Source organism: Artibeus jamaicensis, unplaced genomic scaffold (genome assembly GCF_021234435.1).
Source record: "Artibeus jamaicensis isolate MK-2021 breed Jamaican fruit bat unplaced genomic scaffold, CSHL_Jam_final contig_482, whole genome shotgun sequence".
Classification (NCBI taxonomy): domain Eukaryota; kingdom Metazoa; phylum Chordata; class Mammalia; order Chiroptera; family Phyllostomidae; genus Artibeus; species Artibeus jamaicensis.
The window spans coordinates 14,759,429-14,785,411 of record NW_026521857.1 but is presented as its reverse complement, the minus strand read 5'-3'; the positions used below and the strand labels follow the sequence as shown (position 1 = coordinate 14,785,411).

General features: G+C 37.7%; 3 protein-coding genes, 2 non-coding genes and 1 pseudogene across 5 annotated transcripts in view; 4 read left to right on the top strand and 2 right to left on the bottom strand.

Annotated features, from left to right (window-relative positions):
* Positions 1–2,553, bottom strand: part of EVI5 (ecotropic viral integration site 5) — a 231,629-nt gene extending 229,076 nt beyond the window's left edge. The window contains exon 1 of the mRNA XM_037162019.2: positions 2,176–2,553. Within this exon, the coding sequence (XP_037017914.2) occupies positions 2,176–2,178 (3 nt within the window). The 5' untranslated portion in view covers positions 2,179–2,553. The remainder of the gene's footprint in view (positions 1–2,175) is intronic.
* Positions 2,554–2,667: 114 nt separating this feature from the next.
* On the top strand, positions 2,668–11,565 carry RPL5 (ribosomal protein L5). Its single transcript, XM_037162029.2, has 8 exons — positions 2,668–2,785; positions 3,430–3,499; positions 3,588–3,703; positions 4,851–4,985; positions 6,258–6,460; positions 7,563–7,740; positions 10,855–10,943; positions 11,401–11,565. Exons 1-8 carry the CDS (start codon positions 2,783–2,785, stop codon positions 11,498–11,500), a joined length of 894 nt encoding a protein of 297 aa, XP_037017924.1. The 5' UTR covers positions 2,668–2,782; the 3' UTR covers positions 11,501–11,565.
* LOC119061501 (small nucleolar RNA SNORD21) lies at positions 7,395–7,490 on the top strand. The gene has a single exon (XR_005084798.1). It is a non-coding gene; the product is annotated as a small nucleolar RNA SNORD21 (small nucleolar RNA).
* LOC119061503 (uncharacterized) lies at positions 8,217–8,318 on the top strand (annotated as a pseudogene).
* Positions 11,022–11,154, top strand: LOC119061502 (small nucleolar RNA SNORA66). Its single transcript, XR_005084799.1, has one exon. It is a non-coding gene; the product is annotated as a small nucleolar RNA SNORA66 (small nucleolar RNA).
* Positions 11,566–11,654: 89 nt separating the features above from the next.
* DIPK1A (divergent protein kinase domain 1A) overlaps positions 11,655–25,983 on the bottom strand; it is a 120,524-nt gene continuing 106,195 nt past the window's right edge. The window contains exons 3-5 of the mRNA XM_037162027.2: positions 22,249–22,356; positions 14,925–15,101; positions 11,655–13,733 (exon numbers count right to left, since the gene is read on the bottom strand). Of these exons, the coding sequence (XP_037017922.1) occupies positions 12,921–13,733; positions 14,925–15,101; positions 22,249–22,356 (1,098 nt within the window). The 3' untranslated portion in view covers positions 11,655–12,920. The remainder of the gene's footprint in view (positions 13,734–14,924; positions 15,102–22,248; positions 22,357–25,983) is intronic.

Genomic DNA, 25,983 nt, shown 5'->3' with positions numbered 1-25,983 from the left:
AACTAACTCATAGACACAGACAACAGTATGTCAGCTACCGGAGGGTGGGGTAGGGGCAGTGGACGTAGAGGGTATGTAGGTGGGTGGGATATATGATGATGGAAGAAGACCAGACTCTGAAACTGTATGCCTGAAGCTTACATAACCAATACCCATTAATAACCAATCTTCCCTCGATAAATTTAATTTAAATAAGTAAATAAATAAACCTAAATTTAATTTCCATAGAAACTGTTTCCATTTATATGCATACATATATATGTAATTTTTGTAGTCATTTGTTGAGAGAAATCACAGAAATAATGGCCATTACTCCAAAAGAGCGCAGAGTACATTTCCTAAAGAGCACTCTCATATACAACCATAGTGTATTTATCAAAATAAAATTTACATTGATTAATTACTACCATCTAATCCACAGACTCTATTCAGATTTTACTGACTGTCCTGAGAATGTCCTTTGTACAAAAGAAATAAAAAGCCTTCCTTTTTCTCATTTTCCTCTCTTGTCTAGGCTGCATCTTGGATCACACATTGTAGGCAGCTGTCATGTCACTTTGGTCTCTTTCAGTCTGGAATATTTCTTTTGTCTTTCCTTATCGATCATGTTTTTGTCATTTTTTGAAGTTACTTTGTATAATGTTCCTCAAATTGAGTTTGTATGCAGATTAATCATGCATCAGATTAGATAGTTAAATCATGTAACTAGATTAGCTTATATAAATTTGGCACAAAATGTTTCTGTGTTCTTCTCAATATATCTATTGTATCACGAGGAACACCAAGTTCACTTGCCCCATTACTGGTGCTTTTTTTCTTTTTAAGATTTTATTTATTTATCTTTAGAGGGGGAGGTCATAGGCTAATAATTTGATGAACCACCAAAATAAAGACAAATTACATGTCTTTTTCTTTGCACTTCTAAAAGCCCTTCAACAAAGATAAAACCATACCTGCCCTTGAGGAGTGTTTTAACGTTTCTCCTTGATGGCTCTGTTGCCATTGCCCAGAGCGGACTCAATGTACATTTTTCTGGTTTTATGATGAGTTACAAATTGAAACCAGAGTATACTAGCGTCATAATTCTGATTTGTTCTAGTAGCAGTTTTTTGGAACCACTTAACCTTGTCATCTGGTTTGGCAGATTCTCCTCCCAGCTCTGACACTGAGCAGTCGACACACTGATTCTTTCCTGCTAGATTAAAATCGTGCATACCCATCTCGCAAGAGCAGGCTTAAATCATTGGAGGATGAGGTATAGAGTTAATATTCACTGTGAGGATGCCATTATTTTGAATTGCTGTGCTGGTAAGTAATTCATCTTCTTTTCCTACTATGTGGGTAATCCATTACCTTGCATAATCAATACCTTTTGCCATTGGGCAAAATAGGATTAGTATTCTACTTTCCTGAGACCTGTTGATTTGAGCAAGGCTTAAGCCAAATTTAAAAGGCAGGTTCCCACTCCACAAACCAGTGAGGTTGATTCTAAAAAAGGTGGCATATATTCATAGGCCTGCATATTAACTAGTACCCAAATAATTCCCATGCAGTAGTCCAAATACCATCTTTAAAATACTGTTAGGCCCTGATGGTCTCAGGTTCCTGGGAGAATGATTTTCCCTCTCTCTGTCCCTTCCCCTCTAAAGATAAATAAATAAAATCTTTAAAAAAAATAAAATAAAATACTGTTAGGTAAGGGAATACTTTCTCTTGAGGTGCTTTGTTAGTTTGTTTGGTTGGTAAGTTGGTTGGCTGGTTAGTTCTCTTCAGTCTCTATATGGAGTATATGACTTATTACAATTAGTTTTTTTAAACATTTTATTTATTTATTTTTAGAGAGAGGGGAAGAGAAGGAGAAAGAGAGAGAGAGAGAAACATCAATGTGTGGTTGCCTCTCACATGGCCCCGCTGGGGACCTGGCCCACAACCCAGCCATGTGCCCTGACTAGGAATCGAACTGGAGACCCTGTAGTTCACAGCCCACCCTCAAACACTGAGCTACAGTGGCCAGGGCTATTCGTTTTAAAAGAATGAATTAAAAAAGACTTAAACGGAAGAAAAGTTAAGCTGACTAGATATGAAGGATGGAGGGAAGGGAAAGTAATGAGGTGGTCTGCAATCAGGGAAGGTGATGGAGGTAAAGAAGCAGGAAGGAGAGAGCAGTTCTCTTACCATTTTACTGAATGTCAGCACGGCGCTAACAGGTGCTGGAGATTCAAAGGTTTACAATTCAGGGCGGGCCGAAGCAGGTAGGAAGGCGCTGTAGGAAGGCCGAAGAAGGGTTCCTAACCCAGGCTTGGAGCGCTAAGGCAAGGCTTCCTGGGAGGACTCTGTTCCAGACCGCGATGAGAGTAGTTCAGGAGGCAGAGTCATGGAGGGGGCAAAGAGCTCCAGGGCAAATTCTTTCTGTTTAGTTTTAAAACTTTTTTCCTGCTTACAAAAGTAATACATTTTATGTAACAAGTTCCTAGCCCATAAAAGCGAAAGCCTCCTATAGGTAATCCTATTACTGCTCGTAGTCCGTCGCGGTGGGATCATCGTCAGCCAGGAGCTTTAAGGATTTGCTGCAAGACGAAGCCCTGCGTGGGTCCTCCTACCAGCAGGGGGAGTGATGCCGCACGTCTGACGGCAAGAGGATCTCTCTTCTGCACGTCGCTAGCGTGATCGCGGGCGCTACTTACTGCGCCTGCGCAGGGACTGTGGCCTTTTCCGCTTACCGGAGCTCTGCTGGGTTTGTGGGTCTGTGGCAAGCTGCAGACGTGGGGCTTCCATCCGCAGGATGGTGAGTGGGTATCCCTATCTCGGGACTGTAGGTGGACGGAGGTTGCCTCACGTTGCCCTAATGCCAACCTATGGCTGGTCTCGCGCGGTCCAGGGGTCGGATGGCATTAGATTGCAGGCTCTGCCCTGGTTGGGCTGCTGCTCCCAGCGTGGCCTTAATGGCTGCCGCCCAGCGCGCAAGCTTGAGAGGAAAGGGATTGGGGACGAGAAGAAGCTGAGGCACGGATTGAGGGTGGGGTGAGTTCGGTAGACAAGCTGAGGGAGTAGTATCAGCTCGTCTGAGGGGGCCCCGTCAGGCGGCCGCGCTGGGGAGTTTGCATTAGTCGGTGTCAGACTAGCTGGTGGATGCCCACTGGAGCCGGGCTGCGGCTCCTCGCACCCAGCTCTACCTGGCGCCTCGCGGCTTTTCCTGGAGAGCGGCGGGTGCTTCAGAAAGCCTGTATCGTCGGTCTGAGGAAGTCGCCTATCAGTCTTGACAGATGGAAAGTAGAAAAAGCGATTGACCTTAGATGATTAGAGAGAAGCTGGACTCTGCAAAAGTGACAGTTGTCTAGGTTCAATTTTAAAATTCAAGTGTTTGTTACATCTCAGATGTCAGAAGTATCATAGTCTAAAACATTTAATGATGTTCTTTCTTTCTTAAAGGGGTTTGTAAAAGTTGTCAAAAATAAGGCCTACTTCAAGAGATACCAAGTGAAATTTAGAAGACGACGAGGTATGGTTGAGTTTTCATGTTCACAGTATTAAAGGGACCTGCTTTGCAATGGAATAGACTTTCTTTTCTTTTTCTTTTTTTTCCCCAGAGGGTAAAACTGATTACTATGCCCGGAAGCGCTTGGTAATTCAGGATAAAAATAAGTACAACACACCCAAATACAGGATGATAGTCCGAGTAACCAACAGAGATATCATTTGTCAGGTAAGTTGCATTCTAGACACAAGCCATGATGGTCAAGCCTCCCACCCCCTAACTCAGGGGTCCTGAGAACTTGTACTTGGGAAATAAAACAGGTGCGTGGGTTAGAAGGTCCATCAAGTGTGGGGCCTGGCATGCCAAAAATTGCATTGTTCGTTGTTTCCTTTTTGTGGGTCTTAAATTGGAGTCTGGGAAATTGGTTCTTTAAAAAAATACTTTGAAGATCAGCCGTTTTTGACAATCCTGACCTAGTTTAACCACATTTATTTCTTAAGTGGGGGAAAAGGATTAAAGAAATTTATGGTATTGCCACCATTTTGTGGGGGCAGATGGGGTGGGAAGATAAATTTGATACGAGTAGAAGGTTCCTCCCCCTTCCAACTCCAGTGCAATGATGGGATTTGCTGTGGACTGCATCCTGGTGTTTGCTGTCCAGCCTTGGATGCCACATATCCACCCCTCTTTGAGGGGGTGGGTTGTTGCAAAGACCCATCCCTTAGCCTCAAGATTATTCTTACTCCTGCTTATTATTTGAGATAGGTTTTAACTGTTCTAAGTGAAGTTGTCTTACACATCAAAGATCTCCAGAAAGTGGCAGCGTGTCCCTAGAAGATAATTTTCTGGAGTTTTACAAGGGAAAAGTTTTTTACTTGAGATTTTCTGGATCTTTGCATATAGGAGGCAGGTGTGCCAGTTTACTGGGCAAGCTAATTTGTGGTTGAGAAGGCAGTGTCTCCTCTGTACCTAAGTACAGACAACTAAACACTAGGTGTCTAGAACATTATTGAACTTAAAATATGCTTAGTTCAAAAGATGTTTGAAATAATTGGGAATTCTTTTGCTTTTTAAATTGCCTCTAATTCCCAGCTAAGTCTTTTCAGTATTTTGAAGGAACTACAGTGTAATTTATTTCAAAGGCATTTTTATATTCAGTGTCCCTTTGGTTACTTTTAGCCTGACATACTGTGACATAATTACACTCTTAAATGTACCTGCTATAGTGGATCAAACTGTAAACTTCTTGGAGTTGAGTGGGTTTAACAAAGATAGATTTTAAGTGATGGAGATCTGTGTCAAGTTCTTTGAAAACAAAGTCACTTTCGACAAACAGTGAGAGCACATTACTAACCTGGTTTTTCTCTTACTATAGATTGCTTATGCTCGTATAGAAGGAGACATGATAGTTTGTGCAGCTTATGCTCATGAACTCCCGAAGTATGGTGTGAAGGTCGGCCTGACAAATTACGCTGCAGCATACTGTACTGGCCTGCTGTTGGCCCGCAGGGTGTGTACAGGATTACTTTAATTGATGTATTTTGGAATTAGCTCATTGTTTGAAGTTGTCTGAAAGATAGATGTTCACACATGGATAAGATAACGGCAGCTATCAGGTCAACAGAGTTCCTGATAGTAACATTTGGCTTAAAAGGGCATCATTAGGAAAGATGATTTTTAAAATACAGGGTTTGAGACAGCAGTACATTTTCTAATAATTTGGGTAAGCAGTTTTCCTGTTTTCTTCTGTTAGTTATATCTAGACCAATAGAATTTTCTGCAGTGATATCTGTAATCTGATAATGGTAGCCAGCAGTCACCTGTGGTTTGAGCACTTGAAGTGTGTCTAGTGCTACTGATGAACTGAATTCTTAACTTTGAATAGTCACTTGTGGCTCCTTAGTGGCTACCTTATTGGACAGATCTATTTAGAAATGATCTTGTGACCATAAGCATACATTAAAAAATGTAGACTGCTCCAGATTTCAGAATATGTTTTAATGAGATGTCCAAATGATTTATGTGCATGTTAAAATTTAAGAAGCAATATCCTAAACTTGGCAGGAGGGAGTTGTTTCAATCATCTTTGCCTCTGGGTGGCAGCACTTTCAGTAATATGCATAAAAGATGAAAGTGTAACTTTGCCTTATTTTTTTCTTAGTTACTGACCTTGTTTTGCAGTGGAATTATTAAGCATACATCATTGTTGGGGACCTACATCTTCATTGGTTATAAACTTGTTTGAGTGGGAGAGGAGAACATTGTCATTCTGTGAGAGCAACTTGGTGCAAAGGCTCTGCTTGTGAAACCATAGCTAAGTGATGTGTACTGAGAGAGGAGTTGCCTGTGTTAATGTAGTGTAGTTAGAGCCACAAAAGATGTTTTCATCCCAGGATCCTACTCAAAACTACATGTGATAACATTTAATATTTGGTTGTTGAATTAGTGCCAAATAAGACCAAATAATAAAACTCTTAAATAAGATTACTCGGTCTTATGTAAGAATCAAATTTATGTACCTCTTAATTGATTGCTGCATAAATCAAATATGGACATGTAGCAGATTAAGAACCTGTTGAATAAAGTCAATACAACTGGTGAAATTGGATGAAGTTTCTTTTTGTAGCATTTAAAATTGATACTTAAAAGTAGATTGGGATTAAAGGATAAGTAAATTGGAAGGAATTGTTTTTTGTTAGTGGTCATTAAAGTTGTGACTTGATGTTATTAGAGTTGTTTGGATATATTTGGACAGGTATTATAATGGCTTCTTTGTTAATAGCTTCTCAATAGGTTTGGCATGGACAAAATATACGAAGGCCAAGTGGAGGTGACTGGAGATGAATACAATGTGGAAAGCATCGATGGTCAACCGGGTGCCTTCACCTGCTATTTGGATGCAGGGCTTGCCAGAACTACTACTGGAAATAAAGTGTTTGGGGCCCTGAAGGGAGCTGTGGATGGAGGCTTGTCTATTCCTCACAGGTAATACTGTATTCAAGGCCTCATTGCCTGGACTGCAGTACTTCACTGTTTCTAACTAGTTGGATTGTGGAGATTACTGAATTAGTTAAAAGTAATAATAGCTATCATTGCATGCCTACTGTATGCTAGACACTGCAAAAGGAACCTGGCAGGGCAGAAAGGAATTCATAATGTAATTTTCAAGTGAAGACACTGGGATTGAGAGGTAAATGAGTTTCCCAAGGTTTTGGAGCCACTAAGTGGAAGAGCTATGGTGGAACCCACACTACCTTTTAGGTGTAGCTTGGCTTTGGTTAGAAGTGAGCAACTTGATTTCACCGCTACTTCCTCTTCCCTTTCAATGCACTTTCTTTTTTTCATTCAGAAAGAAAATGGCTTTACTGAGTAATGGAAAAAAGTGGACTCTAGGAAAAGTTTGAGGAAAAAGGCTTAAAACAGATTTCTAAACTTTCAACTGGAAATAAGATTGTAGGCCGTTCTTAGAAGCTAAGTAGGTTTTAATTTGGTTGTTCCTTTAGTTTGAAATGATTTTTGTTATTATGTAAATACATCTTAAAGTGAATTATCAGCTTCTTATGAATATTTTAGTGGTCGGTGATTTAACAAAAAAAATCTATGTATATATGTACTTATATTTATATATTTATAAGCCTGTAAAATGTAACCTAACTGGAACATGCTCTTATAATGTGGGGAAGGGGTTTTCATTTGTTTTTGAGGATCTGCAGCTCTTTTGCAGAGGCATCTGTGTGACTTTGAATAAATCACTCTTACATGCTCTGAGACACCAATGAGAAATTGTAGGATTTGGGGGGAGCAGTTTTGAAACTCTTTCTATGATAATAACATTATTAGTAGTGAAAACCTTGGTTCATTTAATGGTTTTTAAAGGTACTTGAGGCATGATTTTCTACTCTGGAATTCAGAGATAGCTGCTGAATGATGATATCCCACCAACTGAGCAGTCAGTAGTTGGTCCTTTGGTTGCATGTGATGCAATTAGTTGTTTCAAGACGGGACTGATGGCAGCTACTGAAAAGAATTCCTGTTAGTGAAAAGGTTTCAATTAGTATATACTAAAATGTGGAAAACTTTATTTTAGTACCAAACGATTCCCTGGTTATGATTCAGAAAGCAAGGAATTCAACGCAGAAGTGCATCGGAAGCACATCATGGGTCAGAATGTGGCAGATTATATGCGCTACCTAATGGAAGAAGACGAAGATGCTTACAAGAAACAATTCTCTCAATACATAAAGAACAATGTAACTCCAGACATGGTAACAATTTTATATGAAACTGGGTTTACTGTTTGTTTTTTGGTGGGTACATTATATAGTTTTATTTTAGGTTAATGGTTAAAAGTTGAGTGTGGGTATGTGCATAGGTCTAGACAGACTCATAAGCTGCCCTTGGCTTAAAATGAAATGGCATAAACCCAGGGTAGGTTAAAGGATGAGGTAGTATAATGGGCTAGACTCATCAGTATGCTTTCAAGGAATCTTTTAGATGTTGAACGATGTTAGGTTTTAGGCATCCAAATCTAAAGCCTTTGGTGGCTTTTATGCATTTGGCTGTTCTGTATTTCAAGATTTCGTTCGTGTGGTCCTAGTTATAATCTACCCTGTCTGCTTTGAGATGCTAGTTATTAAACTTCATTTTGATACCATGGGGAAGAAAAGTTCTTTCTTTATAGACAACAAATACTATGTTCTGGACTTCTGAATGTCTCAGGCATACACACAGAAAAGGAGATGTGCAGATTCTAACATTAGTTCTGCATGATGCTGAAGAAGTAAAGGGAAACAATATTTGCAAAAGTGAGTTTAATGTTGGAAAATCGATCACCCCTAAAGTTGAGTCTCCGAGTAATTGATGATAGCACCAGTTTTGAAGTTGGAGCGAAAAGTGTAGGAAAATCACACTGATTACCCTAAAGCTATTACAAATATAAATGGATGGGTTATGTATTAAGTAATTGTTTTCTGTTAGTGCATGGTTTCTATTTTTGGCATAGCTTTGGTTATGAAATTATTTTTAAAATAGTTATTGTGAAAAGATTCCTTTGTTATTTGTATGTTTTGTACAATACATCATCTAGGGCAGAATAAACACATATGTTGAGTTTTGAACTAGGAAAAAGGTACTTTTATATTACCTATGTAGAAGCATCTATTATACAGGAGTATATACCCTTAGATTACTACTGATACTGTCCTCATTCACCCTGCTAAAAAAGTCTTTTTTGATGGATTTTCCTTGACCTAACAATTTTTCTTCCTAAACAACTTCTTGCTCTGGTCATGGCATGTATGCTCAAGACATTCTAAACTCTCAGTCTGTATTTTCAGATGTCTGTTTCCTAATGCTTTCCAGTATAGATTCCATGCTTTGGCCAGAACCACTCTTAGGCTAATGTACTTTCCCACTAGCTCCTTAATTTCATCTATGGAAGCATCTTTCCTTATGCGTGTATACTGAAGTCCTATGCAGATACCTGGTAGGTCTCCCCGACAGCAAGTGGTCTTTACCTAAATTCATGGCATTATCTACATAACTGATTGTATTTCTTACTTGTCTGATCTCTTGGAAGGAATGAACTGGGTTTAGATTAATTTTTTTAGTGTCTGCATGTGATCAAATGGGTTCATTAAATACAGTGGAGAGCTGTAATAGAATGCTAAAAGAGGTGAACTTTCAAAAGGCATTTAGGTCACATGTAGTGAAAATTTTTTTCTTTCCCTAAGCTTTACACAAATGCATGTAGTAATCTTCACATTGAATAATTTTAAAGATCTGGATTACCTGGCTCATTCTTTAGGGGGCTGTAATTCTTACTAGTTTCGATAGTGAACACTCAGGCATTTTATAACCATTCTTCATGATGATCTTGCACAGGATCAAGTCATTTACAGTTGAGTCTTGAACAGTGTGGGGATTGGAGGCACCAATCCCCTTGTGCGTGCACACACAGAAGTCCTTATAAAACCTTTGACTTCCCCAAAACTTTACTGCAGCTGTCCCCTGTGGATTGAAAATAAATTTTTCAGTCCACAGATGGGAAACTTAGGGATATTGAGAGCCAACTGTATATTGATTGAAAAAAAATCTGTGTATAAGTGGACCTGCATATTTCAAACCTGTATTGTTCGAGTTGAGGGCAAGTTGAGGGCGGTAGTTGTAACAGTACAGAGTTGCAACATTGTTTTTTTTGTGTGTTTGTTTGGGGGGGGTTGGATATGTTTTAGAACAAAATTTTCTTTAAGATAACTAATTGGGTGGCCTTGCAGGGTATTCTAGAGAAATTCTGACCTTTCTGGTTCCAGAAGCCAAATATTACCGCCAGAAACTAGTTACTCCTAGTAGTAGTTGATATAAGAGGTCCCTGGTATATAATACTAAAAAATGGCTTTGAAAAGAACTATCAGATATTAATGGAAAATGTAAATCTGAGGAATGTGAGAGGACAAAAAAAAACCTTGGCAATTGCTGATTGGCTTCATTTTTTTAAAGATTTTATTTTCTCAGAGGGGGGAAGGGAGAGAGAAAGGGAAGGGAGAGAAACATCAGTGTGCAAGAGAAACAGCAGTTGGTTGCCTCTCACATGCCCCCAGCCAGGGACCTGCCTGCAACCTAGGCATATGCCCTGAGCCTCAAACTGGTGACTTTTAGGTTCACAGGCTGGCGCTCAGTCCACTGAGCCACACCAGCTAGGGCTCATACACTCTTTTTAAAATATTTATTTGAGAGAGAAACATTGATTTGTTGTTCCACTTACTTAAGCATTCATTGGTTGATTCTTTTTTATGCCCCGACCAGGGATTGAACGTGCAGCCTTGGCATATTGGCATGACGCTCTAACCAACTGAACTACCCAGCCAGGGCAGCCCCATACACTCCATCTTTTTATTTTTAATTGGAGTGACACTGGTTAATAAAATTATATAGATTTGAGGTATATAATTCTACAATACATCATCTGTGTATTTACCATCCCAACACTCAATCTTAACATCGTAAAAATTTTGTTTTGGCATGTATCTCTCTTAAATGAAAGAATTTAGGTCAGGCAGCATTTTAAATGAGCATAAAATATATTTCTACAGAATCAATTTGCTCTAAACTTGAAGGACTTAAAAAATACAGCCAAGGTCCTTAGAAATGCATGCAAATTTCTCTTCAAGAAAATAATATGAATAATGTCAACTCACATTTCCTATGGTAAAAATTCTGAATTTAGAAATTTAAGCAGATACCAGCACTGACCTAGTTGAGTGCCTTGAGAATCTGGCTTAGAAAGATAAAATTGAGCAAGTAACAGATTACAGGCTGTTGTATTATTGTTTAGGGCATATAAAATGAAACCAAGTACTGTTTGCTTTGCTTTGTTTCAGATGGAGGACATGTATAAGAAGGCTCATGCTGCTATACGAGAGAATCCAGTCTATGAGAAGAAGCCTAAGAAAGAAGTTAAAAAGAAGAGGTATGCATCTTACTGTTTTTTCAAGGGAGAGTTGGCAGGGGTTCCCCACCTTGTTTCATCTAACTCAGACCGAGTCATGTGCAAACTCGATCACTAACTCTGCATGATGTTGCAGAAGTGAAGGGAACCAGGTTTGCTAAAGTAATTGTGGTGATAGAAATGTATTGGCCTCAGAAGCTACTGAGGTGCTCCATTCTATCCTAGGACAGTGTAACTACCAGTTACTGCTAATACTGAATAATTCTAAACATTGTACTAACATGTTTGGTTATTGGCAGTGTGGTAAAAGGACAGTATCACAAAAGTTGGGGTTTGAAAGTTAGCTTAAAATCATAAATAAGTACATGTATTAGAAATTTTACAAAGTTTCTGTCTTTTTTTAATCCAAGTTAAATATTTTCTACCCTCATTAGTTGTAGTTTTTTAACCTAACACTCCTGTCTCTTTTGTTTTATAGGTGGAATCGTCCCAAAATGTCTCTTGCCCAGAAGAAAGATCGAGTAGCTCAGAAGAAAGCAAGCTTCCTGAGAGCTCAGGAACGAGCTGCTGAGAGCTAATAAACCAAACCACAATTTCCTATGCAGATTTTTCAGTTAGAGACAATAAACTTATTGAACAAGCACCTGTTTCTCTGTTAAGCTCGTTAGTAAAACTGTAGGAAATACCCTGAAATTGACAGTACTTTTCTTCAAGAAACAAGTATAGCTTTTTCCAGAAAAAGATGTCTTGCATATTGACTCAAAAGTTCACACCTGCTTCCTGGGCTTCTGTTCTCCCTGAAATGAGTTATTCCTCACATTGCATGATATGGCTCTCCCTTAAAAGTCTGTCAAACAACATACCAATCTTCTCCTAGGAAATAGTCCTTTCATTCATTTATTGTAACCAGATTATTAGTGGGAAGAATAGTTACCTTTACACAAAACTGGTGCTAATCCATGGCTTTAATTTTTTAGAGAAAGCTGTCCAATGAAGGTCACATATCTAAGATTTTTTGATCAGAAAATAACTGGGTCTTTTGTCTAAAAGTTGTTTTGTTTTATGGACATGTGGAAAGATACATCCCAGATCTCAACAAACATGAAAATCAGGAGAGGAGCAAGTCTTTGTACATCTAATTAACATGAGGAAATAGCTGGATAAATTTACATGCCTCTAAAAATAGCCCTTTGTCCAATAGGAAATGTAGGTAAATGTCAAATTTAAAAAGTTCCGACTTTTAGAGTCCTCTTAATGTGTCACCTCTCCGTAACTCAAAAATCCAAGATACTCGGGTTTGGCCCTAAGATCATTTTTGAAGGATTCAGTTGGGTGGGTGGTAACAGGATGAACCATCTGAACCAACGATGGAAAGCTCATCCGTTTTCTACAAGTGGCAGTTACATGTTGCTAAGAACACTTGATTTTGAGTTTTTAAAGGCTCAGGAAAAGCCTCAACATTATGAAGCCACGTGGTGTGTCTGAGTTGAAATGTGTTTTAAGTCTAATACAACAAAGCATACTATTAACATGTTTATAAATGAGTAATTTTAATTTGTTTTGCAGACTTCTGTTAATGTGCAAACTTTACCATGCTAAGACATTAGTAAATTTATGTATAAATTTTAAACAGCAGCTTCAATGCAAACCATGTTTCCAGCAGTGGTATTTTTGCTAACATAAATCTACAAAATACTCTCACTGTTGATGTTTATGGAATGAGGCTTCACAGCATTATTTTCAGTCAAAATAGTTACACAGTGAATGTACTGGGAAATGGACCAGGGCTTCTAAAAGAGCAGGAAAAATCTTTTGGGGCCTATTGATCCTATACCTCCTGCCATTACTTCAGCAATTGACATATTTTAAGATGATGGCTTCTTAGGACCAGGGGAAAGGAATTTTGTGTGACTGGCAAGGATTTGGATCAGAAGCCAGTTTTTTAAATGCTTAAAATTTTCTAAGTGTTTCCCACAATGGTCATAATGTGAAAATGAACTAAGAGTCATTTGTGTAGGAAATTTTCTTCCACAGTAAAGTTTTTAGGTTATTTAGTATCAAGGAATGTTCCATTTCCATTTGATTTGCTGTGACTTTGAGAGCAATACAAGAATAAAGTTGCTTTTCTAATTCTTCACGAATCTCACTTGGAGCACCCCGCAGTAGATAGTCTTTGAGTAACTGACAAGCCTTTGCCAGGTTTGGTTGTATCACTTCTGAAGTGCACTTCATTGTACTCTGATCACAGCTAGTTCGACAGTCCGTGCCATAGACACAGTCCAGGTCAGACTCACAGTGACGATCCTTTATAAGTTCTTTCAGGTTTGTCTCCGGCACAATTTTTCTCATGTCCACCATTTTCAAATCATACTTATCATTATATCCTAGGTTTTTGGCACTAGTATCACACATGAGGAAGTTTCCATAGGGGCCATGGAAAACATCTTCCACAAATTCTAGTAGTCCGATGGCTATTTTAGCCTTTCTGGGCCACGATGGTGTGAACAACTGATCCATGCTTCTTCTGAATCCAGATGGAATGAAAAGCTCAATGACCCATGGAAGGCTTATTCCATAAAGAGAGGTATATTCAACACTTTCCATTACATAGAGATCACCACAGAATCCCATTAATTTGGGGGTATGTTCTTTATCTTGAAGTATCACCATGAGAAGAAACTCATTTAATTGAAGAAGTGCCCATGCTGACTTCGCTTCTCCCAAGGAAACTTGGCCGTCTTTGTCTCCATCAGCCACTGTCAAGATGAGATTAACCAGTTCAGAGAGATTTCCCTGGTCACCCAATTTTGCCTGTAAAGATAAGATTTTAGGTAATCAAACAGAAGGAATGAAAAATATACTAATTTCCTTTATGGCGATTGCCATGCTAAGTAATAATCTTGCTACTGAATCCCCTAAAGGAACTTAAAATGTCTTCAAATATTTATGAAGCTTGCTAAGTTAGAACTATGTGTTTTTTTTCCTCCTCACCTGAGGATATTTGTTGACTTGATGTGGGGGCCATGGAGGGGTGGGGAGGAGGAAAGGGAGGAGTGTGTGTGTGTGTGGGGGGAGAGAGAACTATCTATTGAGTGCCTCCTGCACAGCCATAACCCAACCTGGGATCAAACATGCAATCTAGGCGTGTGCCCTGACCAGGGATTGAACCTGCAACCTTTCAGTGTATGGGACAACGCTACAATCAATTGACCACCTGGCCAGGACAGAACTGTTTTATGTAATTGCAGTAAAACTTGGCTAAGTCTGCTTGTTAAGAAATGGCCATTCCAACTCACATAGCCCTCTCACACTGCATAAATACAGTTAACTAAGACACTATGTGATTATTTTGTCTTATTCATACATTTACTTGCAAAATTGCAGTGTAATACGCTCATATTCAGTTATAAGAAGAGTCAATTGAAAGTTATTTTCTACTTTGTAGTTATCATATTAACATAATTATTTTGTTTAAGTTACATTATTCCAGTACTGAAGGTTAAAAGCATTTCCCTGTGAAGAAGGTTCTCTGGGATAAAATAGTCTGAAAATGTAAACTGTCCAGAGAAAAGAAAGATAAGTGAAAATATAAGAGCAGTAACAATGAGAAAAAAGAATTCTTTCTAAAACTATTTTCATCGTTTACTACCTCTAGTTAATTTCTGCATGAGTTTTTCTTTAAATTTTAAAAAATAATTTGCAAGTCAGGGTGTACTAATTTTTTTTCACCTTAAAAAATTTCATCAGTTATAATATCAAACTATAAAGCAACCTATCTATTTAATGAACTCCCCTCTCATATCTGGACATTTTAAGCTATTATAATGTTAAAATAAACATCTTCCACACATTTTTTCCTCTGTTAAATTATTTCTCTCAAGACAGAGTCCCTGATAGAGGTAAAAAAATAGCAACATTTTTGTGGTTTAAAAGAAGGTCCTGTCAATTCATCCAGAAGAGTATACCACTTCACATTGGCAAGATGTGAATGGATATACTTACTTTAAAGAGACTGTAGACCATTTCTTTGAATTTCTGTACAGTAGTTCCCCTAGTTGGTTTATCAAATAACACTATTTCTTTTCTTGGTTCCAATTCAGTTCCAAAATCAAGGTGAAGTGCTTGTTCCATTTGACATTTCACAACCCCTGGTAGATTATCCCAAATCCCTAAATACATCTGTGTGAAAAAAGAATGGCAAGTTATACTTCAGGCAGAGTAGAAAATACCACTATATTTTTAGTGTCCTCCTCCTCTAGAAACACACATAAACAAACAAGCAACAGAGCACTGAGATTGTGACTTTCTTCTGAATAGCAAGCTCAAAACCATACTCTAAAGCTTTTTTCCTTAATTTTTTAAATTATAGGAAAATTTAAAACTTAAATTATAGAAATAATATATGCCTATAGATATATATATTTTACCATAACCATCATTTTTCCATTTTTGTTATTGTGGTAAAACTACAAAACCATATAATTTGCCATTTCAACCATTTTTAGTGTACAGTTCAATGGTATGACATCAATGAAGTTTTCCTACCACCACCACCATCCTTTCCAGAAGTTTTTTCATCTTGTAAAATATCTCTTCAGGACCCTACTTTTGATTCTTTTAGGTATATACCCAGAAATAGAATTGCTGGATCATAAGGTCATCTTATTTATTTTTTCCCAGGAACTGCCATACTGTTTTCTACAATGGCTGCATCATTTTACATTCCCACCAAAAGTGCAGAAGGGTTCCAATTTCTCTACATCCTTGCCACACTTGTTATTTTCTGTTGACGACAGTCCTTTCCATATCGAATGGTCTCAGCACCTTTGTCAAAAATCATTTGGTCATAATGTGAAGGCTTTTTGTCTATTCTATTCCATTGGTTTATATGTCAGTCTTGATTCCAGTAACACTGTTTTAATTAGTGTAGCTTTATAGTAAGATTTGAAATCACAAGTGTGAGTCCTCCAGCTTTGTACTTCTTCTCAATATTGTTTTGGTATTCAGGGTCCCTTGAGATGCCATATGAATTTTAGGATGAGTTTTTCTATTTCTGGAAAAATTGTCATTGGATTTTGATAGGGATTGCATTACTTTGGAAATCACTTTGGGTAATATTAACAACTTAATATTCAGTATTCCAACTCATGAACATGAATGCATTCCATTTGTTGGTCATTAATTACTTCCAGAAGTTTTTACTGTACAAGATTTTCACTTCCCTGGTTAAGTTAATTACTGAGTATTCTTTTGGATGCTATGTAAATAGAATGATTTTCTTAATTGCCTTTTTGGATTGTTCATTGTTAGTATGTAGAAATGCAACTGAGTTTTGTGTGTTGACTTTGTTTCACGCTACTTTGCAGAATTCACTTACTAGCTCTAACAATATTTTTGTGTGGAATCTTTATGTTTTTTCTACATCCACTCATATCATCTGTCAACAGAGATCATTTTACTTCTTCCTTTCCAATTTGAATGCCTTGTATTGGGTTGGCCAAAAAGTCTGCATGGTTTTTTCCATAAAATAAAAGACATGTTCTTTTCATTTTCACCAATAACTTTAATGATTTGGATATTTTGAGTATGTCAGCTATTTCCTGCCTGGTATAATATTGATTGTTCTCAATTAATTCTCGATTTGATTGCTGTCAACTTCAACTGGTATAGCTGACCACGGAGCATCATCCAGTGAGAAATCTCTAGTACAAAACCTTGCAAACCACCTTTGACATGTTCAATCAGTCACAGCCCCTTCTCCATACACTGCACAAATCTTTTTATGCATTTCAGTTGCATTTTTACCTCTCTTAATATAATAAAGCATAATATGCTGAAAATGTTGCATATTTTCTTTCATCTTCAATATTAAAATGGCTACACAAAAATTTGCCAATTTGGATTATATTTTTAATGCATGTTGACAGCTGTCAAAATACAATCTAACAAAATGGTTTCAAATGAAGTTACAGATAACTAAGTGTAACTAGAGCCATCTTACAGAAAAAAAATGAACAAACTTTTTGGCCAACCCATTATTTCTTTTTCTTACCTAGTTGAGCCAGCCAGTAGCTAGAACTTCTAGTAGTCTGTTGAATAGAAGTGGCAAAAGTGGGCACCCTAATCTTGTTCCTGATCCTAGAGAAAAAGCTTTCAATCTTTCACCATTGAGTATGGTGTTAGGTACAGGTGGTTTTTTCATATAAGGGTTTTACTATTTTAAGGTAGTTAGTTGCCTTTTATTCCTAATTTGTGGATTGTTCTTATCATGAAAGGGTACTGAATTTTGTTAAATACTTGTTCTATATCAATTAAGATGATCCTTCTTGCCCTGGTTGGTGTGGCTCAGAGGATTGAGTGTCGGCCTATGAATCAAAAGGTTGTATGGTCAATTTCCAGTCAGGGCACAAGCCTGGGTTGCAGGCCAGGTTCTCCAGCTCAGGTATGCAAGCAGCAATTTGACACAGTAATCTTTCTCTCTCTCTCTTTCCCTCTCCCTTCCCCTCTAAGAAATAAATAAATACAACCTTGAAAAAAATTGATGATCCTTCTCTTTTTCCTTCATTCTGTTAAGGTGGTGTATTACACTGACCGATTTTCCTATGTTGAACCATCCTCAAATTCCAAGAATAAACCCCATATGATCAGGGTGTCTGATCCTTTTTCATACGCAGCTGAATTTGATGTCTATTATTTTGTTGAGGATTTCTGCATCACTGTTTGGCAGGGATACTGATATGTTTTCTTGTACTGTCTTTATATGGCTTGGGTATCAGTAATGCTGACCTTATATGATGAGTTAGAAAGTATTCCTTCCTCTTCAATTTTTAAAATGTCATTTACTAATTTATTCTTAGAGAGAGGGGACAGGCGGGACAACAAGAGGGAAAGAAACACTGATGTGAGAAGAAACATCAATCAGTTGCCTCTCCTGTGCACCCTGACTGGAGACAAACCTGCATGTGCCCTGAGCGAAGCCAAACCAGACCTTTTGCTTTGTGGCGTGATGCCCACCCAACTAAGCCACACTGATCAGGGTACCTTCAATTTTTTTGGAAAAGTTCAAGGTGGATTGGTGTTAGCTCTTTATATGCCTGGTAGAATTCACCACTGAAGCCAGCAGGTCCAGGGCTTTTCTTGTTAGAAGACTGCTTACTGATTTGGTCTCCTAGTAGGTATATAGTTCTATTCAGATTTTCTATTTCTTGGTAAGTTTTGTGTTTCTAGAAATTTGCCCATTTCATGTAGGTGATCCAATTTGTTGGTGTACAATTGTTCGTAGCACTATAGAGTCAGCAGTAGCATACCGCCTTCATTTCTGATTTTAGCAATTTGAGTCTTCTTTTTCTCTTAGACCACCTAGCTAAAAGTCTGTTGATATTTTAAGTATATTTTATTGATTATGCTATTACAATTGCCCCATTCTTTTTTATCCCCTTTCTCCCCCTCCAGCCAGTACCCCCATTCCCTTCAGCATTCCCTACCCACTTTGTTCATGTCCATGCGTCATACATTTAAGTTCTTTGGCTTCTCCATTTCCCACACTATTCTTAACACCCCCCCACCGTCTATTTTGTACTGGCCATTTATGCTACTTATCCCCTGTACCTTTCCCCACATTCTCTCTCTTCCCCTACCCCACCAATATCCCTCTATGTGATCTCTATTTCTGGGATTCTGTTCCTGTGCTAGTTATTAGCTTAGTTTTTGTTTTTTTAGGTTCAGTTGTTGAGAGTTGTGAGTTTGTTGTCATTTTATTGTTCATAGTTTTGATCTTCTTCTTTTTCTTAGATAAGTCTCTTTAATATTTCATATAATAAAAGCTTGGTGATCATGAACTCCTTTAATTTGACCTTATCTGGGAAGCACTTTATCTGCCCTTCCATTCTAAATGAAAGCTTTGCTGGATAAAGTAATCCTGGATGTAGGTCCTTGCCTTTAATGACTTTGAATACATCTTTCCAGCCCCTTCTTGCCCACAAGGTTTCTTTTGAGAAATCAGCTGACAGTCTTATGGGAACTCCTTTGTAGGTAACTGTCTCCCTTTCTCTTGCTGCTTTTAAGATTCTCTCCTTCTCTTTAATCTTGAGTAATTTAATTATGGTGTGTCTTGGTGTGTTCCTCTTTAGATCCAACTTGTTTGGGACTCTGAGCTTCCTGGACTTTCATATCTATTTCCTCTGCCAGATAGGGGAAGTTTCCTTTTTTTTTTTTTCCCAAATAAGTTTTCAATTTCTTGCTCTTCCTCTTCTCTTTCTGGCATCCTTATGATTTGGATGCTGGAATGTTTAAAGTTGTCCCACAGGTTCCTAAGCCTCTCCTCATTTTTTTGAATTCTTGTTTCTTCATTCTGTTCTGGTTGAATGTTTATTTCTTTCTTTTGTTCCAAACTGTTGATTTGAGTCCTGGTTTCCTTACCTTCAACATTGGTTCCCTGTATATTTTTATTTCACTTTGTGTATCCTTTATTTTGAGGCCATACTCAGTCATTCTGTGAGCACCCTGGTTACCAGTGTTTTGAACTCTGCATCTGATAGATTGGCTATCTCTGCATCACTTAGTTCTAATTTTGGAGCTTTGATGTGTTCTTTCATTAGGGTTGTATTTCTTTGCTTTGGTGCATCTGTTACATTGTAAGGTATTTGCCAGGGTGGAGCAACCCACGTCACTGCATTGTGGTGCTGTATGTAGGAGAAGGGTCAGAGAGGGAACAATGTCACTTGCTCAGCTCTCATTCCACTTTCAAGAGACTGGCAGTTTCAACCACCACCACAATGCCCACAGGTTATTACAACCAAAGGTTCTGAGGTTTAGTTTTGCTAGCGCTGGTACCCTGGGTTGCACAGTGTATCTTATTCCCCAGTTGTTCCTCCCGTTTTATCCCACAGTGTGGGAGTACCTGGTCTACTAGCTGTCATCTCGCCTGCCTGGTCCACCAGTTACCACCTGGCTGTGTGTCCTCTCCACCCCGGCTGCCCCTCCTACCAGTTTGGATGAATATTTCTTCTTTAACTTCTTGGTTGTCAGACTTCCATACAGTTCTATTTTCTGGCAGTTCTAATTGTTTTTTGTTTGTGAATTGGTTGTTTTCTTGTTGGGTTGTGTGAGGAGGTGAAATGTATCCACCTACGCTTCTATCTTGGCTGAAACTATATCTGGTGGTATTTTTAAAACACCAAACTTTTGGTTTCACTGACTTTCTCTATTGTTTTTCTAGTCTTTATTTCTTTTATCTCTATTATAATCTGTATTATTTCTTTTGTTAGCTTTGAGTTTAGTTGTTCTTTTCTATTCCTTAAATTATAAAACAAAGTTGTTTATTCAAGACCTTTCTTGTTTCTTAATGTAAGCATTTATAGCTATAAATACAATTTTTAAAAAGTAAAATTACACAGAAGGATGAAAGGCAAAGTATGCTCTATCCATTTTCCTAATCCCATAGCTCAGAACTGGTCGCTATTAACTATTTAGCTATTTATCAAACTAACATTATATGGTGCTTACTATGTGCTCTGGTCTACTCATTTATTTGATTATTTTACTCCTTATAACAATGCTATAAAGCAGATACTATTATCATTCTCACATTGCTGACGGAAAACTGAAGCAGAGAGAGGTGAAGGTAACACAACAGTGGCAAAGCCAGCGTTTGCACCCAGGCAGTGCCTTCCTGCTTATATATAAAAACCAAATAGTATTATATTAGTTAGTAATAATATTAATCCAAACAAAGCAGATTATATCCCTGCCCTGCTTTACACCCTCTAATACAATGTGAATAAAGCCCAAAGTCCTTTCCATTGCCTGTTAGGCTTCATATGGAACTAGCCTGGCCTTATTCTTTAATCTGATCTTCTGCCTAGTATTCCTGAGTCCCTGTATCCCAGCTACAGCGGTCTTCTTTCTGTTCCTTGAACCTATCAACCTTATTTCTGTTTCATGACCTGCTTTGTTTATTTGCTCTTGGTTCTGCTGGGAACGAACGCACAGATCTTCACTCAGTCAGCTCCGTCACACGCTCCAAGTCCCAGCTCAGGTGTTACTGCAGCCAGGCCTTCCCTAACCACCTGTCTAGACTGGATCCTTCTTCCATCTCAGGTCACTCTCTAACCCGTTACCCAGTTTCATTTTCTCTACAGCCTTTAGTACTGTCTGAACATGACCTTACTTATTAGGTTAATGACTCATTATCATCTCTTCTTTCACATGAAACATAAGGCACAGGAGGCCAGAGGCTTTATGTGTCTTGTTCTCCATGGTCTCTCACAATGCCTTAAACAGTTCCTGTCATGTAGTAGTTATTCACATGCTAGATTTTGTTTCAGAAGTCTTCTCAAACAGTGTTGGCATTGTAACTGAAAATATATTTTAAATTTTTATGGTTATAAGAGTAATTATAGAAACTTAATTGGAAATTTAGAAATAATATAAAGAAAAAAGATGCCCTTAAAATTATGTAATATTCCACTGCCCAAGGCTACTCAGTGTTGATGTTTGTTACAGTTTCTTCCAGCCCAATAGTATTTTACTATTCTAATTCATGTTTGATGATAAGTGAGGTAGAACTTTTTAAAAAAGTTTTTAAAGATTTTTTCATTTTATTTATTTACTTTTAGAGAGAGGGAGGAAGAAAGGGAGAGAAACATCAGTGTGTGAAAGATTCGGTTGCCTCTTGCACACACCAACCTGTCATCCAACTGGGACCTGGCCTGCAACCCAGGCATGTGCCTTGACTGGGAATCTAACTGGCAACCTCTTGGGTCACAGGCTGGTACTCAATCCATTGAGCCACACCAACCAGGACAGAACATTTTTTCATTATGTTTATTGGTTATTTATAGTTCTTCTTTTGTGACTTAGTTCATCCTGTCCCTTGCCCATGCCTGGAGTTTAACTTTTCATCAATGTTATCTTAATAAAGTCTTCCCTGATCACCTCTGCCAAAGCACATCTCCACCACCTGTGCAATGTCCAGCAATCTGCCTTGTGTACATCCTTATAAAACATATCACATTCTGTAATTATCTTGCTCATATATTCATCTATAAACTGTTTATATTCCCCACCCCTCTGGGATAAAGAAGATCCATAAGGGAAGCAACCCCATCTATCTTAATCACCACTGTATTCCCAGTAACTGAAACAGCGCCTGGAGAACAGAACAGGGGTTCATAAACATCTGTGGGATGAGTGAATCAAAGCATACAAAATTGAAATATATAAAATATCCTAAAGCTCTGGTTCAAGAATTCTTTTAATAATGCTTTAGTTTAAGTTAAATTAGAGTGTACCATCAATCTGGAATGTTTATTCATAATGTCCATACCTGATTGTTGGGCTTGGTAGACAAGCATTTTCCAAAGTAAAGAGTTTCTGTAACACAAAGGCTGTTACATGCAGGCCCATCAATAACTCCAGTCTTGTACTTGTCACACTAAAAACAGGACATAAAGCAGTTAATAGAAAAATGTTCACAAGAAGAAATACAATAAAGACACCATAAAGAGACATCTATATTCTCTAAGAGAAGGTTCCACAACGAAAAGGACTCTGGCTTCAGATATGGGTGGACTTGAATTTGAATCCAAGCCTGTTCCTCACTACGTGATGGAGGGACCTTGTTGCAAACAGGGTGTGTGCAGAATTCTGAGACTTCTTCCCACTTAACATGGTCTGAGGTGGTATGGTATCCACTCTCTGAGAATAGGAACACTCTATTTTTTTAAATGGCTCTGGTTTTAAAATAAATTTTAAAATAAAGTTTAAGTTACCAAAAGGCTTTAAAATAACAAAATAAAATTACCTCTGTCATCCTTGAGAATATGCAAAAACAAGAAATAATCTGGGGGTGGTAAACTCACAATACAGTGTGCAGATGATGTGCTGTGCGATTGTGCACCTGAACCTGTGGAATTTTGTTAACCAGTGTCACCCCAATAAATTCAATGAAAAGGAAAAAAGGAATAAAGTGTTAAAAAAGAAAGGCCAACTCTATCTTTGATAAAATGAGGTACTAATGGAACCCTAAGACACAATACATGAGGATGGCCTGCCAAGTTCAGTGAAAATTACACCAAAGTCCAGAAGCATGCTGAGATTAAATACCTGCTGTGACCTCAATTCTCAAAGTTGGCAAAACACTGCATAAATGGTACATCTGAAGAGAAGAACCATCAGCCTGATTTGCAATGAAGGTTTAAGAGGCACAGCTGTGCAAACCTCCAAGGACTCTATTTGGCATCAGGAAGTTGCAGGGCAAGGCAGTGATTAAAATCTTTAAAATGTTATCCATGTTGGAGGTAGCAGTCTGTTAATGAAATAGGGATTGTGAAACACTTTATCATGAGCATCTCTGTAGTTGCTAGGGAGATACACAGGCTGAACCCATCTGTGTGAGTGTCTTTCTGTCTCCCCTGTATTCTTTTGCACACACACAACACAACACACACGAAAACTCTGGACACAGAAGCTTCACTGCAAGTTCAATTCATGATCCCAACTGCTTCTAAAAATTCTCAGTAATGAGTAATAATCAAAAGAAAATAAGCATGAGATCTGTACAGCAAATTTACAAGAAAATAGAAGAAAGAAATAGGAAAAGCAAGCGTCTGATAAATACTTTCCAGAAAAATGCTGCCCTGCAGCAAAGCAAACATGCCTATGAATTCAAAGGACTTAATGAAACAGTTTAAAATAAGACCTTAGTCTTACTTTAAAATAAGTGCTCAGTAACAGCAACAATTATTTTACATAGCCAAACTTTCAAGTAAAAGGCATCAAAAGGTTTTGAAAATGTAAGGATTAGATAATATAACACCCAATAATGTCTCCTGAACTATCAGAGAATGAATTTCGACCAAGATTTGAATGGAGAACTAAACATGGACGCCGGTTGAAAGGGAGGGCTGGGATGAAAATCACCCAGGAATCTATTTCTTGACAAATATTAATAGAGTGTCTCATAGTTAATGGATGCTTACTATGTGTCAGGCACTGTTCCAGTGCTATACTTTTATTATCATGAAAACAACCCTGTTATAGTCATAGAATACATTGTTATATCCATTGTAAAAATAAAAAAAACAAGTATCCGCTAAGTAATTCTCTCAAGGCCACACAATTACAAAATGACAACACCAAGATTCCACCCTAGGCAGTCTGGTTCCAGAGCTCATTCTCTTAAGCAATACTGTATATTGTTACTATAATATTACTATTATAAACTGTACTAGTAAAAGCAATAAAATTAAGAAGAATCAAGAAGAGACATGTAAGAAGATAGCATGTGGCAAAGGGATGTTGATTTCCTTATCTTTACCATCCAAGGTCAAAAAATAACATTCACATTTACTAAATCAAATTATAGAGATAGGAATACATTCAAAAGTAAAGAAATGATCACCAGAAGAACTAATAATAATAATACATTGATTAAAATTAGGTGGAATAAAGAAGATGGGATGACATACTACTTTTATCATTGCTTGTAATAGAGAGTAAACAGATATGGTCTAAAGAAATAAAATACAATTTTATAAGTATAATACAGCCCTGGCCTGGTGGTTCAGTCAGCTGGAGCACTGCCCTGATACATCAAGGTTGCAGGTTCTATCTCTGGTCAGGGCACATACAAGAATCAGCCAATGAATGAATAAATAAGTGGAACAACAGATAGATCTGTCTGTCTGTCTCTTTCTCTCTTCCTCTCTTTCATCAATATAAAAAGTTATAGTATAAAGCTAACCACTGGAAGAGCTAAAAACAGAATACAAACCTTCCTAAATTTTCAGAAGGTACATGCATAAAACAACTTAAAGAAATAGACAACCTATAGAAAAAGATAGAAACCAATCTTTAAAAATATAAAGTAGGTCATAAAATGTGCTACAGAACCAACTCATATCTATAAATGTCAATGGGATAAGTTCACCTAAATAAAAATATCCTAAAAAAGGTGTCAAAAAAGTTGAAAATAAAAGATGGTATACATATATCAGCTAAAAACAGAGACTGGAAGATGAGGATCAGAGGAATTCTCTCAGCTATAGGAATATAGCCTTTTATTTTTATTTTATATTGGTTAATTCCTTAATTCTGCTTTCTTTAGATTTTTTCTTATATTTTCAATTTTTAATTCATCCATCTGTTTTGTTCTTTGTCATTTATTAATGTAATTAAGATTTTACATTCTTCTCTAGATAGTTCTTCAATTTTATGTTTAGCTTTAGTTTCTGATGTATTTTGTTTTATTTTAATTGATTTTAGAGAGAGAGGAAAAGAGAGAGAGAAACATTGATTTGTTGTTCCACTCATTTATGCCTTCATTGCCTGATTCTTATATCAGGTTGTAGGAGATCCAACCTACAACCTTTGTGTATCAGAATGAAGCTCTAACCAACTCAGTTACCTGGCCAGGGCTCTGATGTATTTTTAAAAATGTTATTATTGTTACCTCCTAGATACTTAATTTTTTGATTTGTACTTTCTCTTTGACTGAATAATTAAAATAATATTTTAAAAATTTCAGACAGATTTTTGTTAATTTCAAGTTATGTTATATTGTGATTGGAAAATATTGTTTCTCCCATTTCCACTAAGTGTAATATATAAAGTTTGTGTCTAATACTTCCCACAGTTTGCTACGAGAATAAAATAGCCTTGCTAGAGATGGAGAGCCCTGTCCATGTGAAGAGTTAAGTGCCGGCACCTAGAACTGCTGCCCTTCAGTTATCACTAGCAGGGCAGTTCCTCCTAGAGCCCCTGGCTATGCCTGCCTTCTCCTTAGGACCTGGTTGTAACCACGAATATTAGGTTCCATCTTCATAGGACAGGAGGAGCAGAGGAGCGGAGTGATGGTTCTTGATTCAAGTCTCGGGCAGACCAGAGAGAGATGCTCAATACTTTTTTTCCCAGGTCAATATCTGGGGATTTTTAGGGAAATCATCTGTTTGGCATCTTTGCTTGGTAGCAGAGGGCCATCGATTTCACTGGCATGTTTCTTTACTGAGGCAAAAGGTGGTAGGAGTTCTGAGGCCTTACGCCGGAGCTGGCAGGGTTTCTA

Coding starts and splice junctions, on each gene's coding strand:
- RPL5 (XM_037162029.2), top strand. Junction 3,704..4,850: donor ACAGAGATATCATTTGTCAG/GTAAGTTGCATT, acceptor CTCTTACTATAG/ATTGCTTATGCTCGTATAGA. Junction 10,944..11,400: donor AAAGAAGTTAAAAAGAAGAG/GTATGCATCTTA, acceptor TTTGTTTTATAG/GTGGAATCGTCCCAAAATGT.